Consider the following 13745-nt stretch of genomic DNA (forward strand, 5'->3'; position numbering starts at 1 on the left):
GTACCTGGTTCGTATACCCGGGTGGGCAGAGCACAGATAGCCCATTGTATAGCTTTGTGCTTAATTACAAACAAACAAACAATGGGCTATCCGTGCTTTGCCAACCACTGGTATCGAAAGCAGATTTTAGCGTTATAAGCCTTAAGACTTACCCCTGGGCCACAGTGGGGGCTGGTCTGAAAACGGCTTAGGCTTGACTGAATATGTAGAGCTGTATCCTTTTATATGGAAGATGATTTACATAATGTCTTGTGTAGTTGCAAGTTGAATAAGTATAGCGTCATGATTGAAGCTTGTGAGGCTCATCATCTTCAAGATAAAACAGTAAACGTTGCTGTCTGTATAGACAAGAAAACCCAAAGATTTACGTGTACTACAAACCTAAGTGTCACAAATAATTGAAATATTAACGTGACGTGTGGTCTTTTTGTGCTGTACAGTACAGTAATTCTTAAATATATAAATTGACAAGCACGCCGACCACAGGTGCAAAGCATTGAAAATCAGCTGGCTGATCAAATTTCATTCTTTAAAAATTATATTTGATTTCAAAGAAGAAATGCTTTTAATTAAGTTAAAAATTAATAAGCTTGAGTTTTAAATATTTTAAAACTGTAAACAAATCATTGACTTCATTAAAGTATGAAAGCAGCCTTATCAAAAGAACCTGTATTCATTCAGTTTGTTAATTATCCTCTTTGTTTTTTAATGATTATATACAATTTGATTTTGCCCCCAAGTGGCACAGCGGTATGTCTGCGGACTTACAACGCTAGAATCAGATACCCGTGGTGGGCAGAGCACAGATAGCCCATTGTGTAGCTTTGTGCTTAATTACAAACAAACAAACAAACAATTTCATTTAAGTTTAATAGCTTAAAATGAAACATAAGCATTGATTTTTAAAGATTCGGTTTGAAGTGAAAATTCAGGTTATCTTAATCTAATAGGAAAATACGATCAATTCACACTTTTTCTATATCAATTAATATAAATTAAAAAAATGAGTAAAGAAAAAATCCCAAGAGAATACTGTGTTTGAATACGGTTTAAACGCCAATAGCTGGCGAAATATTGGAAACCAAGAGGCTAAAATGGTTAAATTTTTATAAAAATGAGTTAAAGTGAACTTGTTTTTATGTGTTTAGAATACAATATGAACTTGTTTTTATGTGTTTAGAATACAATATGAACTTGTTTTTATACGTTTAGAATACAATATGAACTTGTTTTTATGTGTTTAGAATACAATATGAACTTGTTTTTATATGTTTAGAATACAATATGAACTTGTTTTTATGTGTTTAGAATACAATATGAACTTGTTTTTATATGTCTAGAATACAATATGAACTTGTTTTTATATGTTTAGAATACAATATGAACTTGTTTTTATATGTCTAGAATACAATATGAACTTGTTTTTATATGTCTAGAATACAATATGAACTTGTTTTTATATGTCTAGAATACAATATGAACTTGTTTTTATATGTTTAGAATGCATTGTTTCTTTACGTGGTATATGATTAATAATAAGATGAACGTAAATAACTTGCCCTATTAATTAATTTCGATTTCATTTGAACCATTTGTTAGTTGTTTTTAATGTTTTGTAGTTTCCGAGTAGCGCCTTATTTTTAAACTAAAGAAAACCTAGTGACTGTATTTTATAAGCTTTCAACTTTTTGACTGCTTTTAATAGATAATGATGAAACAAGATATCCAGAAAGTTTTCAGGGTACTATAACCGTAGCCGTCTGTCTTTAAGGTTATACTTTTCGCAGTATAACCTACAACTGGTATAACTTATTGTTTGTACTGTGCTCATTGCTCTTCGTTAATATTTTATGGTACTATTGATATCGTTCGTTTGCAGTGGATGTTTTATCAATTTTTATGTTTATCTATCTATCATAACTGTGTGTTACACACACTTAAACCTATTGTGTATTTTTATATTCATTATAGAGGGCGCTTGCGTCTGGTTTTTTTTAAAACATATGTCATTAGCGTGACGGTATGCATAGAAATAACTTATTTTAATATTCATGCTCTTTAGTACCACAGGCATACAGATACTTTGGACAACAAAAAAAACAACAGGATGTTGTTTTGTGGTTGACACGTAGATTGAGTTAGATCCTTCTAAGTACGAAAGTTTTATAAGTTGGTATATAGCAACGACATTGACCCTTGATTAAATAATATATATATATATATAAACATGCACAAAATATATAACTTGTATGTTAAGAACAAAGGACAACTCTTGAATACATGACAATATTTAAAGAAGTCAAAGGAAGTTTTTTTTTATCTGTCATGTTCATATGTCATATTAAATCTCAAAAGGGATCGAATTCACTATACTCAAGATCTTTTCATTACATGAAGCATACTGTAGTTAACATGAGAGGTTCAGTGTGTACACGCATGTCTGGACGGTGGCGTCATGTTGACTAAACAACACCACTTGGTTCAGCGTCATATGCTCAGTTTTTCACGCGGCTTGTTATGGTTTCCGACTTATTGATCGCTTTCTGTCTGGAGAGATGCATCTGGCTGCAGTTTGTTCCTGATCCATATAAACTTACATGGAAATGAGTCACTAAAATTGAGTCACTAAAATCGATAAACAACTGCAGTATTTTGTGGTATTCGGTATAACACCCAAGCTATACTGTGCTTGACTATGACGTGTTCCTTGTTTAACTTGTGCAAAACTTGGTTTAATAAAATTACATTTACACACTCCTTCATCATTAAAATTGTATTTCAAAAAAAAGATTAAAAATCATACAATTTAGTTCTATTTTCTCTTTCAGAAAAACATTTAACTCTGGCTTCCTGATGTCATCCTTTTCAAACTGTATTTAACAATCAACTGTTGCTGTTTTTATATTTTTGTTATTACAGAGAAACATTCAGAAGCTTTTATTTTACTGAAAATAAATATATAAATACATAAAACAACAAATTTTCTATAATTCAGTTTCAGACTGAGACATTATTGTCTGTAGATATAAGTTGTCGTTTTAACTACTTTATTTTATGGAATTTTAACGATGAATTGTTAATAGTTATGCTTCAATTTAGCGTTGTACTAATTGAAGCTAAAATATATGGTATGCCATATGTTTTAGAATATATTTAAATAATTGATAACATAAGTCGTCACAAATACTTTTCCCCAACTTATTCTCTTCATGGTTGAACATAATTTAACCTGTGCCATTTACTGTGGTAACTAATGTATCAACGCGCTAGATTTGATTCAGCGATAATAACAAATGGGCAAGGCCTAACCGGCGAGAGTACGATGTGTTTCAAGATGGTTGTGCCCTATAGTATATTCAGTGGATGTGTCTGAAGGCAAAAATAGAATGTCTGTTGAGGCTCTAGGAACTCCTTGACTCATTATATTTGAATTATACAAAAAAGACAATATTTTCAAATTTCCCTGCCAATCGCACATCTGTTCTTATAGTAAATAGTACCCCATTTGTTCCATTTCAGTGGAAAGAACAGCTACTATAAGCAGGCACTGTTACACATGTATGAAACTGAGCATAAATAACAGACTGTGCAGTAGGGTGTATGCATATTTTCTCGCTCTGTAAAGGGAGGATGGAACATTTCTAAAATGGAGATTTTTTTCATCTGTATGTCAGGCACTTCAACCCTCTTCATCTACACTAGCAGCAAAAAAAGTTTCTCTTATTATAATTATTAATTAATGTGACTTATGTTCAAAGGTGATGACATAAATTTGATAATGCATGAAAAGTGCTAATTAACATTGTGACCCATCAGGAGTATAATTAATACGACTTCTAAATTACTTATGAAATGTATCGTGAATTAATCGTTAGTATATCTTTATTCTTACTATATTTCTGTTAAAACTGGATGCTTACACAATCATTAATCCATTTTATATTCCAAGAGCCAACTACATAAATGTTGTCAGTAAATAACTAATAACATAATAGAAAATTATCAGCTCTGCGTGTATATATATTCCTTTTTTTGGCGTTACCTTTGAATAAGTTTGTGTAAACATTTCGAAAACTTTGTGGTTATGTTCAGCAGACTGTCTGAAATTGATCTAGGATCCAAGAAACTTCCAACATATTACTGAGAAGCTTAACAGTATTTAACTTCAATAGTATTTCAAGTTTAAGTTGTTAATTGGATGTATATTTCCAACTACTAGCAATTTGTTTTCTTATAATCAGTAACTGGTTAGAAACATCAATTAACTGTTTTTGACATTAAATATCAAAGATTTGAATTGTAATGACATTTAATGTAATTTGTTAAAATTCAAAATAATTAAAATATTTTAATTGCTGCATTTTAAACAATATTTTATTAAAAGATTTAACTTGTGTAAACCTAATTTGAGATAAATTTCAGATTTTTTTTTCCTAAAAAGATTGACAATAAAACTGATTTTCTATTTTAATATAGTGCTTAGCTGATACCGACTTTAGTAGATGATTATTTGCACGTTATACGTTCTACTCCATCATTACAAAGAGTTGTTTATGCTTAATAATAGGATAAAGGACAGACATTCAAAGTCTGCAATTTATCTGCACGTGTACCAAATTATTTAATCACTATTTTAACCTGTTGTGATAAAAACTGTGTGTTTAATACCCTACAGTATTATATATTAAGGAATAATTCTAAATATATAGACGACTAAAAGATATCATGTGTAAACTTTTTTTCTTAATTTTACTGAAAAAAATAAGTAGACGTAACACATCACCAGAATTAGCTAGGATAAAATATCAACGATATATGTAAGACATGATTTTCGGTTCTTGCTGCTTACTTTGTCCCTAAGTCGAAGCCAATAAATTAACTTAACTTGTTATATATGCTAACTGAATGGCAACATTTTATATGCAGTATTTATCATATTGGACTGTATATAGACCGCGTTATGTCTTGGATACGGGATATTCTTGAGAATCCTCCTCTCTGCTCTGTGCAGGATCTATGAAGCTGGTGTACATTTTATAGAGTTTAATATTATGTTTTTTGATCTTCAATATGAGGTGATCACCGTGTTTTCCATGCAAATATTGGACTATTGTTATTGGACAAAGTTTAATCTTTGTTAGTTATTGCATGTGTATGTGTGAAACATATCACCTAGTTAGGCACTACATAAGAAATCAAGAACACTCAAAAACCTGCTCCCATCGTGGCCTGTTTTAGATATGCACGTGGAGAATATTGAATATTCCCATATTTGCTTGTCTCAATAGAAACAAGTTAAATCTTATAAGTCAAAGAAAAGACAAAGTTACATACATTCCCACATTGATTTACATAAATAAATCGTAGGAAGGTTGACCGAATATTACTTCCAATAGCAGATTTGATCTCTTTCTAAACTAGAACATTTGGTTGGACGTGACAAAAAAAAACAAAAAACAACAACATCTACATATTTTCCAAAGCAGGTGTATTTGAGGAAATATTTGTCTCCCTCGGTCAGAACTTTCCTGTGCCACTAGGACGAATGCTGTCATACAGCAAGAAGGCGAACTCTAATTACATCCGCAAAACAGGACTGTGATATATTTAATGCTAGAGATATCTACTGTGACAGGTTACACAGGTACACTTATACATCTGATGGAATTAATCTTAAGATGGACACCAGACAGTAATGATTTTAAAATCAACTTGTACTCAAATTAAGTTAGTGGATACTTTTGTTTTTACCTGCAACTAAAACTTGATTTATTGAAGGGTATATTAGAACTAGTTTTCGATTATAGGTTAAGGATTCCTGATTACATTTTTGATGTCTGAAAACAAAATTTTGGCTCACTGTTAGTTCCACGGTGGAACACTTTATTGGAAGATGTTGATGTTAAAAAATCATACAACCTTACAATGAATTTTCTCTTCTGTATCTTATATGACCACCCCCAGTGACTCAGTGGTAAACCTGCATACTTTACAACGCTAAAAACAGGGTTTTGATACCCGTGGCGGGTACAGCACATATAGTTTATTATTTAGCTTTGTGCTCAACAACAAACAAATCCATATTTTATATGCCCACCTCACCCCCAGTGACTCAGTGGTAAACCTGCATACTTTACAACGCTAAAAACAGGGTTTTGATACCCGTGGCAGGTACAGCACAGATAGTTCATTATTTAACTTTGTGCTTAACAACAAAAAATCCATATTTTATATGCCCACCTCACCCCCAGTGACTCAGTGGTAAACCTGCATACTTACAACACTAAAAACAGGGTTTTGATACCCATGGCGGGCACAGCACAGATAGTCCATTGTTTAGCTTTGTGCTTAACAACAAACAAGTCCATATTTTATATGCCCACCCCACCCCTAGTGACTCAGTGGTAAACCTGCATACTTACAACACTAAAAACAGGGTTTTGATACCCATGGTGGGCACAGCACAGATATATCATTGTCGAGTTTTGTGCTTAACAACAAACAAGTCCATATTTTTATATGCCCACCCCTAGTGACTCAGTGGTAAACCTGCATACTTACAACACTAAAAACAGGGTTTTGATACCCATGGTGGGCACAGCACAGATATATCATTGTCGAGTTTTGTACTTAACAACAAACAAATCCATATTTTATTATGTTTACACTTCATTTAAGAGTGACCATAATACAGTTACAATTAAATAAAATAAGATAAATCTCGCTATCCGAACCTAATTGTTTAATAAAAATGGCCCCGTTACTTTCTTCTTTACGAATATCTTAAACGAAACCATGCAAAAACCGGGCATCATTATAACAAAGTTTTATTCAAACTTTTTGTCCGTTATCACATGAACAAATAAATTCGAGCTGTAATTAATTTTTCGTCAAACCTTTTTTTTTAAATTTTTACTGTTCATCTAAAGTCGCATGTATGTACTGATAGAGCGAAATAACTAGTGTAACTAACAGAAAATTCAACTACTTCTTGCACAGATAGTTAAAATGTCAACTACTGAAATGTACATGGACTTGCAGTGCTAAAATCTAAGATTTGATTTATCGTTGGAGCTAGAGCGTAGATAGCCCATTATGTAGCTTTGCGCTAGAAGCAAACAATAAACAAACAAAAACGTTGAGAAAACACATTTCACTCTAAAGTTACTTTTTTATTTTTCAAATTTTAAGAGGGCCAAGAATGGTTTAATGAGTAGCATGTTGGTCTACAGATCGAAGGTCTAGGGTTCGAGACGAGACGCCACTGAATATGCTTCACGCTTTCAGCAGTGGGCGAGCTATAAAAATCATGGCCAATCCTATTATTCAATTCACAGTGTCGGACAAAGAGTTGGGTATTTTTGACTGGTTATCTGCCTTTCCTCTGGTTAGTTGTTCGAAATTATACACGAATATTTGTGCCATTTAGTCGTGTGCGCATAAGGTGACATTCGGGATGAACGGTCCAACATTCTACATTTTAAGGGGAGAAAACTCCATTTTACACGGTCGGTGTTTTTTAACTGAAAGAATAACGTCTTTAATGGAGCATAACAGATGTTGCTATTGTTTTCTCAGGTGTCTTGATTTCCATTTCAGTAGTCGAGAAGGATCCGCAAGATGAAAGAAGGTTCGCGCAGAAAATGTATCGTGGAATGAAACTGTGTTCTCTTGATTTTGAGAAAGAAACAGACTGAACACGGTGTTTTTATTGTGTTATAAATATTTTAATTAAAATTTAAACAGTTAAAGTTAACAAACTTAAGACAAAAGACAACGCCTTTACTGAATCGTTAGCTCTCTAAACACTGATAAGAACTTGATAAAAGGCCTGTGAAAAATTTGCTAACATTAGAATTTTACTTGTTAAACTTAGAACTTAAAGTTTACTTATCAAACTTAGAACTTAAAGTTTACTTATCGAACTTAGAACTTAAACTTTACTTGTTAAACTTAGGGCTTAAACTTTACTTGTTAAACTTAGAACTTAAACTTTATTTACTTGAGGAAGAGAGTTTATCTCTTTGATAAAAGTAGCATCTGTTGAATCCCAGTTAGCCTAATGAGACCTAGTATTAGGTGAAGGGCTGCTAGGCACTGGATTAGCAGATATGGTGTGGTTAACGTATTATTACATTTTTCTTTACTCTCACTAGAGTTTTTATAGTTGCTAGACAGAGACAGACTGAAAGAGTGAAATATACAAAACCTTATAATGCCATTCCTATCAACAATGAGTGCTCTACCCACGTCACTCTTGGTCATTCCAATAGAAAAGCCCCCCCCCCCCTCCGTGGCTCAGCAACAAGTCAGAGAGCTTATAACGCTAAAACCCAGATTTAGATATACGTTGTGGAGCACAGATAGCCCATTGTATAGTTTTGTTTTAACAAAAACTCTTTCGAACAAAAAAGATGATGTTCCTTAAGATTTAACCTGATACACCAGAGGAAAACATTGCGGTCTACCTTTACATAGTGTATTCTACTTTACAGAACTCTTTACCGTGAGAAAGCTCATGTTACATCGTAATGGAATGACCCAAAACAGTAGGTAACTAAAACAAAATGAATTTAGCAACATACCTTGACAAATGTTTTACTTTTAAAATAATTTACATTTTTATACACGAAAACTTAAAAACAAACTTCAAGAGTACATTTTACTAAATAAAGGAGATAGAAAACAACATGCCTGCATAATACAGTTACTAATAAAATTTTAACATGCATTTTATTATATAGCAACTTGCCGATGTTGCCCGAGAACTCAATATGATTCAAATGATTGTGAAGGAGAGACAGTGAAGTTAGAAAATAAAAACAATACAAAATTTGGGTAAAACTGTGTGACATATTATAGTTCTACAATACGCGCTTGTAATATCGATCACTAAATGACATTTGAACACCACAACTATTTTTCATACTGTATAGCCAGAGAAATTATTAAAAACTGCTATAGTTATTTATATTTCAGCTACCTTTAGAACAGGATTATAACCAACAGACTTTTTTCAGCTACTGTTCGTGCTACTGAGGAATCAAAAGGAGGACTGAAGTATGAACTTGTTCTTGCTGAACCATCTGACGCTACTCCACCTCCAAAGCTTGCCTCTTCTCCACCGAAAAGCAACTTATCAGCAGAGGACATTGAGAACAAACTAAAAGCTGCAGAAGAAAGGCGTCAGGTTAGTATATACAAACAGAACTTAGAATGGTACTTAGTTGTAGCAAGTTATTATGTTTCTGTTAAGAAATTGTCATGGCATTTTTGTGTAACACATAATAACAGATAATATGCTCATTTTAACAAAGTTGTTGAACTAAACCCTATATGCGAAGGTCGTATCAGAATGAGTACTTTGCAAGTTTCACAGTGGCATATAATTGGAAATTAAATCTTCTTTCATAAAATATGTTTCAAATTATATTCGGATATCTTTAATCATAAATTTGAGTCTTGTAAAGTTGAGGATTTGAAATATCATCTAGATTAGCATTTAATTCGTTATTTTTACTCAATTTTCGTTTGTATTATGATTATTTCGAATTGTTAGCTTAGCATAGGGACTTAGGACTGACTTAAATCTCTTACGCTAGCCGAGCCGCGTGAGATATTGTTAGGATTACGGCCGAAAATATCACTTACAGCAAGAGTACCTAACTTGCATTCTAATCATTATATGTTTGTCGTATGACTTTGTATACACCTAGTCAGAGCGGTATATTAAATTAGCTATATTAATTAGTGGTTAATTTTTATTTCTGATCTATGTAGGTAGCTTGCTTTGATCAAAAGTTAATGACTTATTATTTACCTAACGAGCTCGAGTTATCAGTTTCTTGCGTCTTGATGTACATATTTTCAACACTACCTAGTTTGAGTTTCATAAAGCGCTTAGTACTTATAAAAGCAAAACAAGAGTTTCAAGCAAATGCACCTTTTTTTCACATTCTTATATATTGTTCTAAGCATTTTCTACAGTTTGTTTGTTTTTGAATTTCGCGCAAAGCTACACAAGGGCTATCTGCGCTAGCCGTCCACAATTTAGCAGTGTAAGACTAGAGGGAAGGCAGCTAGTCATCACCACCCACCGCCAACTCTTGGGTTACTCTTATACCAACGAATAGTGGGATTGACCGTGACATTATAATGCCCCCACGGCTGAAAGGGCGAGCATGTTTGGTGTGACAGGGATTCCAACCCGCGACACTCAGATTGCGAGTCGAGCGCCCTATCCACCTGTCCATGCCAGGCCAAGCATTTTCTACAGTTTTTTTTTTTTTTTAGAACTGAATTTAATTTTTTAATTACGGTTTGGTATTTTCTTCAGACTTTAGAGGCTCAAAAACTAAATCAACTAAGTGAGAAGCGCAACAAAGAGCAAGAAGTTAATCAGAAAAAGCAGGAATATAATACAACTTTCATGGAAAAGGCTCAAAAAGACTTAGAACAGAAGATGGAAGAGAAAAAGGAAAACAGAGAAGCCTACATAAAATCTATTCAAGAAAAATCCCGTGAACACGTAAGGAGTCGTTTAATTATTGCAATGTGTTTTCCCTTATTTTACAGTTATTCACTATCTTAGAATATTTACTAACTGTCTTATATTTGAATAATACAATTTATTGCACTTTTTCGTCACTTTGAACAAATTAATTGAAGATGTATATAAAAACATTTGTATCTCGATGCTTAACTGTTTCTCAAATCTTGTTTTAGTATAAGTGCTCTTTTCTTTTAAAATAGTAAACATATTTTAAAGATAATATTGTCATAATGTTTCTAACGACTGCGCAATGAATAATCTTACAAAATATTTTTATATCAATTTCCAGTCGTAATATTTTTTTGCGTTTACGATAATAAAGTAGACGTTATTTTTAATCCTAATGAGTAAATGAATAAAAATAATGTCGTACAGAAAATTCTGGATGTCAGCACTGAGTTCCTACCATATCCATTCCAAACATTTTCCTTCTACAATGAAGAAACTCGTTAAAACAAGTTTTGAATGACTCAATATAAATATTACGTTTGCATTTGTCTGTCTGGAACTTTCTCGTAAATTTCTCTATCAAACGCTACAAAGCCCATATCGTTAGAAAGGTCTTTGTCCGAGGAGTCTGGATTGCATATTGGCTTTTCAATTCAGAAACACCTTACCATTTTTTCCTCAGTCAAACTTTTTAATGCAACGAGTATGATTCACGATGGCAGAATGTCGTTGTCATTACATAACGACTGGCTTCGATTTCAATTTTAGTTGTTGTTTTTTTTATTTGCAAAATATTTCACACAAACAGCACTTAACCCCCACGTAATTTCCTAAGAAAATTAACATTACACTAAATACAATTGCTATTGGCGTTCTCGACTTATTTAGGTCTAAGATACGCATGCGTAGTTCCTTCAAAACCATATGCTTATCACTTTGTGAACACGCATTCAGACGTTTCTGCATATCCAGCTAAGTTTTCCTTCATTACAATTTTCCATTCACTATACAATGCAATAATTTAGTTGAGGTTCGTTTCATAGACTGCTATAAACACCTTTTAGCTACTTGTTTCTTTAGTACGGGTTTTATTCTTCGTTTTTTGAGTTTCTTTGTTTCAACTCCTAAAACTGTGTCATAGACACTTATAATTGTTTCATACTCTGTACACTATTGTAAATACCATTACTATACTTTATTGTTTAGTTTTATTAAATAAAGTCTACGTGAGTTTGTTTGTCTGATCATGTAATTTTTTTTTTCAAATAGACCAAGGTTTATCGATCTAACACACAATGCCTGCAAGAAAGTGTAGCGTAAAATGCCATGTGTGATAATGATAGAATAAGGAAAATTCAAGCGAAGAGCATGAAAATTACCGGAAATGTTTTGTTGTTCGTGACTAGTTTATTGCTAAGGAATATTAGTTTTAACGTCTATTTCGAATTTATGATCTACTTGTTAGGATTAGAGCATATGTAGGGCTAGTTTTAAACGATACTTTTAGGTAAGATAATTAACAAAATACTCTGTACGCTGTTACAAATACCACTACTTTATTGTTTACTTTACCTGTAGTTTTATTAAATAAAGTTAAGTACGTGTATTTATGTAAATGAAGTTACGTCTACATGTGTTTGTTTGTCTGACTGTGTAAAATTCTTTCAAATAGACCAGGATTTATTGATATAACAAGTAACTTCTGCAAGAAAGCGTAGTAGCTTAAAAGCCGTGCGTGAAAATGAAAGAATAAGGAAAATTCAAGCAGAGAGCGTGAAAACTACCGCAAATGCTTTGCGGATCGCGGCTAATCTTAGGATAATACACATGTATTCTATAATTCGACATATATATGTTTTCCTTATGAAAATTTTACCTTCTTTTTTCATGTTCTGAGTAAACCTAATAATTTTTGCTGTGTAAGTATTATAAAAAACCCGGTTATTTGTTATGGAAATTCTTTTAACATGTGACGCTTGTTTTATATTAAAACGTTTCGGTCATTGTAGGTGGCGATTATTTTATCTTTAGTATATGAATGACAAGGGTTTATTTATTTGTTGTCCGTAAATAAAAGCATTCCTAATGTTCTTGTAACTTTTTATCCCCAACTTAAGATAATTAATAAAAAAAAAGAAAACGGGATTTTGGAGTTAGAAAAAGTATGCTGAATGTGTGTGTTGCTTTAATGGAAAAGCGACATTTTTAATTGTTGGTTTAAACCAATTTCTTCATATGTTCACGTTCCTCTTAATTTTTTATCTATCCTATATTTCAAATGTAGAATTTGAAGGCGTAGTATTTACGAATATTGTTATTCGTTGCTCCAGACAAATAAATGTAGATTTTGTTTTGTTATTTGTTGCTCCAGACAAATAAATGTAGATTTTATTTTGTTATTTGCTGCTCCAGACAAATAAATGTAGGTTTTAATTTGTGCTTGATTTTGTTTCGCCTATAATTTGAAATATTTGAGTTTCCTCCAGCATGAATTTTATCCTCCCTCATTTTCTGCATGTCTACAGTTGTTTTGATTATTTAATAATTTCTTGTGAATACGTGTTGCTTAAAGATGCAAAAGGTGGAAGTTATGAGAGAGTTTCTTGACGTACAGACCGATCAATTATTGAGAAATATGAAGAAGAAACTTGAAAATGCCACAGAAGCTCGAGAGACCCAAATATATGCACTTCAAGAAAAACTAGAAAAACATGTATGTATTCGCATCAGAAAAAAAAAAGTGACAGTCGCTAGTAAGTTGTGAACAATAGTAACAATGAGTTCAATTATTATTTTAAAGCATGCCCTTGGTACTGTTGCTTAAACATCAACATAAGTCATATGTTTCCATAAATTTCGTTCTATGTAATAAAGAAACAGCGTGTACTAAATTTCTTTAAAGAATTAAAGGGGCAAGATTTTGAACAACAGAACTTTTTTTTTCATTTTCGGATAACCATGGTTTATGTATTTGCTGTATATAGTTTAATCAGCATCGATAAGATAACTTCTAGTTACAACACGCGCAACCCGAGTGTCCTTAAATTTAAATTATTCAGATTTTGGGCCTAACTGCTTCTTTGAAAGTCACATTTGACGAAGAAATAAAATAAAGATACTCAGTCACAAGTATTGCCCCTCTCTCTGACATTGATGCAGTCTGCTCATCTGAAATGCATACTGTTCACCAGTCTATGTGCCCCCCCCCCCCCCACTAGCACAGCGGTATGTCTGCGGATTTATA

The 13745-nt window shown here is 32.6% G+C and overlaps 1 protein-coding gene across 1 annotated transcript in view; it reads left to right on the top strand.

Annotated features, from left to right (window-relative positions):
* The window catches only part of LOC106478015 (stathmin-2-like), a 29481-nt gene that overhangs the window by 4990 nt on the left and 10746 nt on the right, over positions 1-13745 (top strand). Inside the window, exons 2-3 of the mRNA XM_013938518.2 lie at positions 9021-9190; positions 10337-10528. Coding sequence (XP_013793972.1) covers positions 9021-9190; positions 10337-10528 — 362 coding nt within the window. The remainder of the gene's footprint in view (positions 1-9020; positions 9191-10336; positions 10529-13745) is intronic.

Source organism: Limulus polyphemus, unplaced genomic scaffold, assembly GCF_000517525.1.
Source record: "Limulus polyphemus unplaced genomic scaffold, Limulus_polyphemus-2.1.2 Scaffold172, whole genome shotgun sequence".
Lineage (NCBI taxonomy): Eukaryota > Metazoa > Arthropoda > Merostomata > Xiphosura > Limulidae > Limulus > Limulus polyphemus.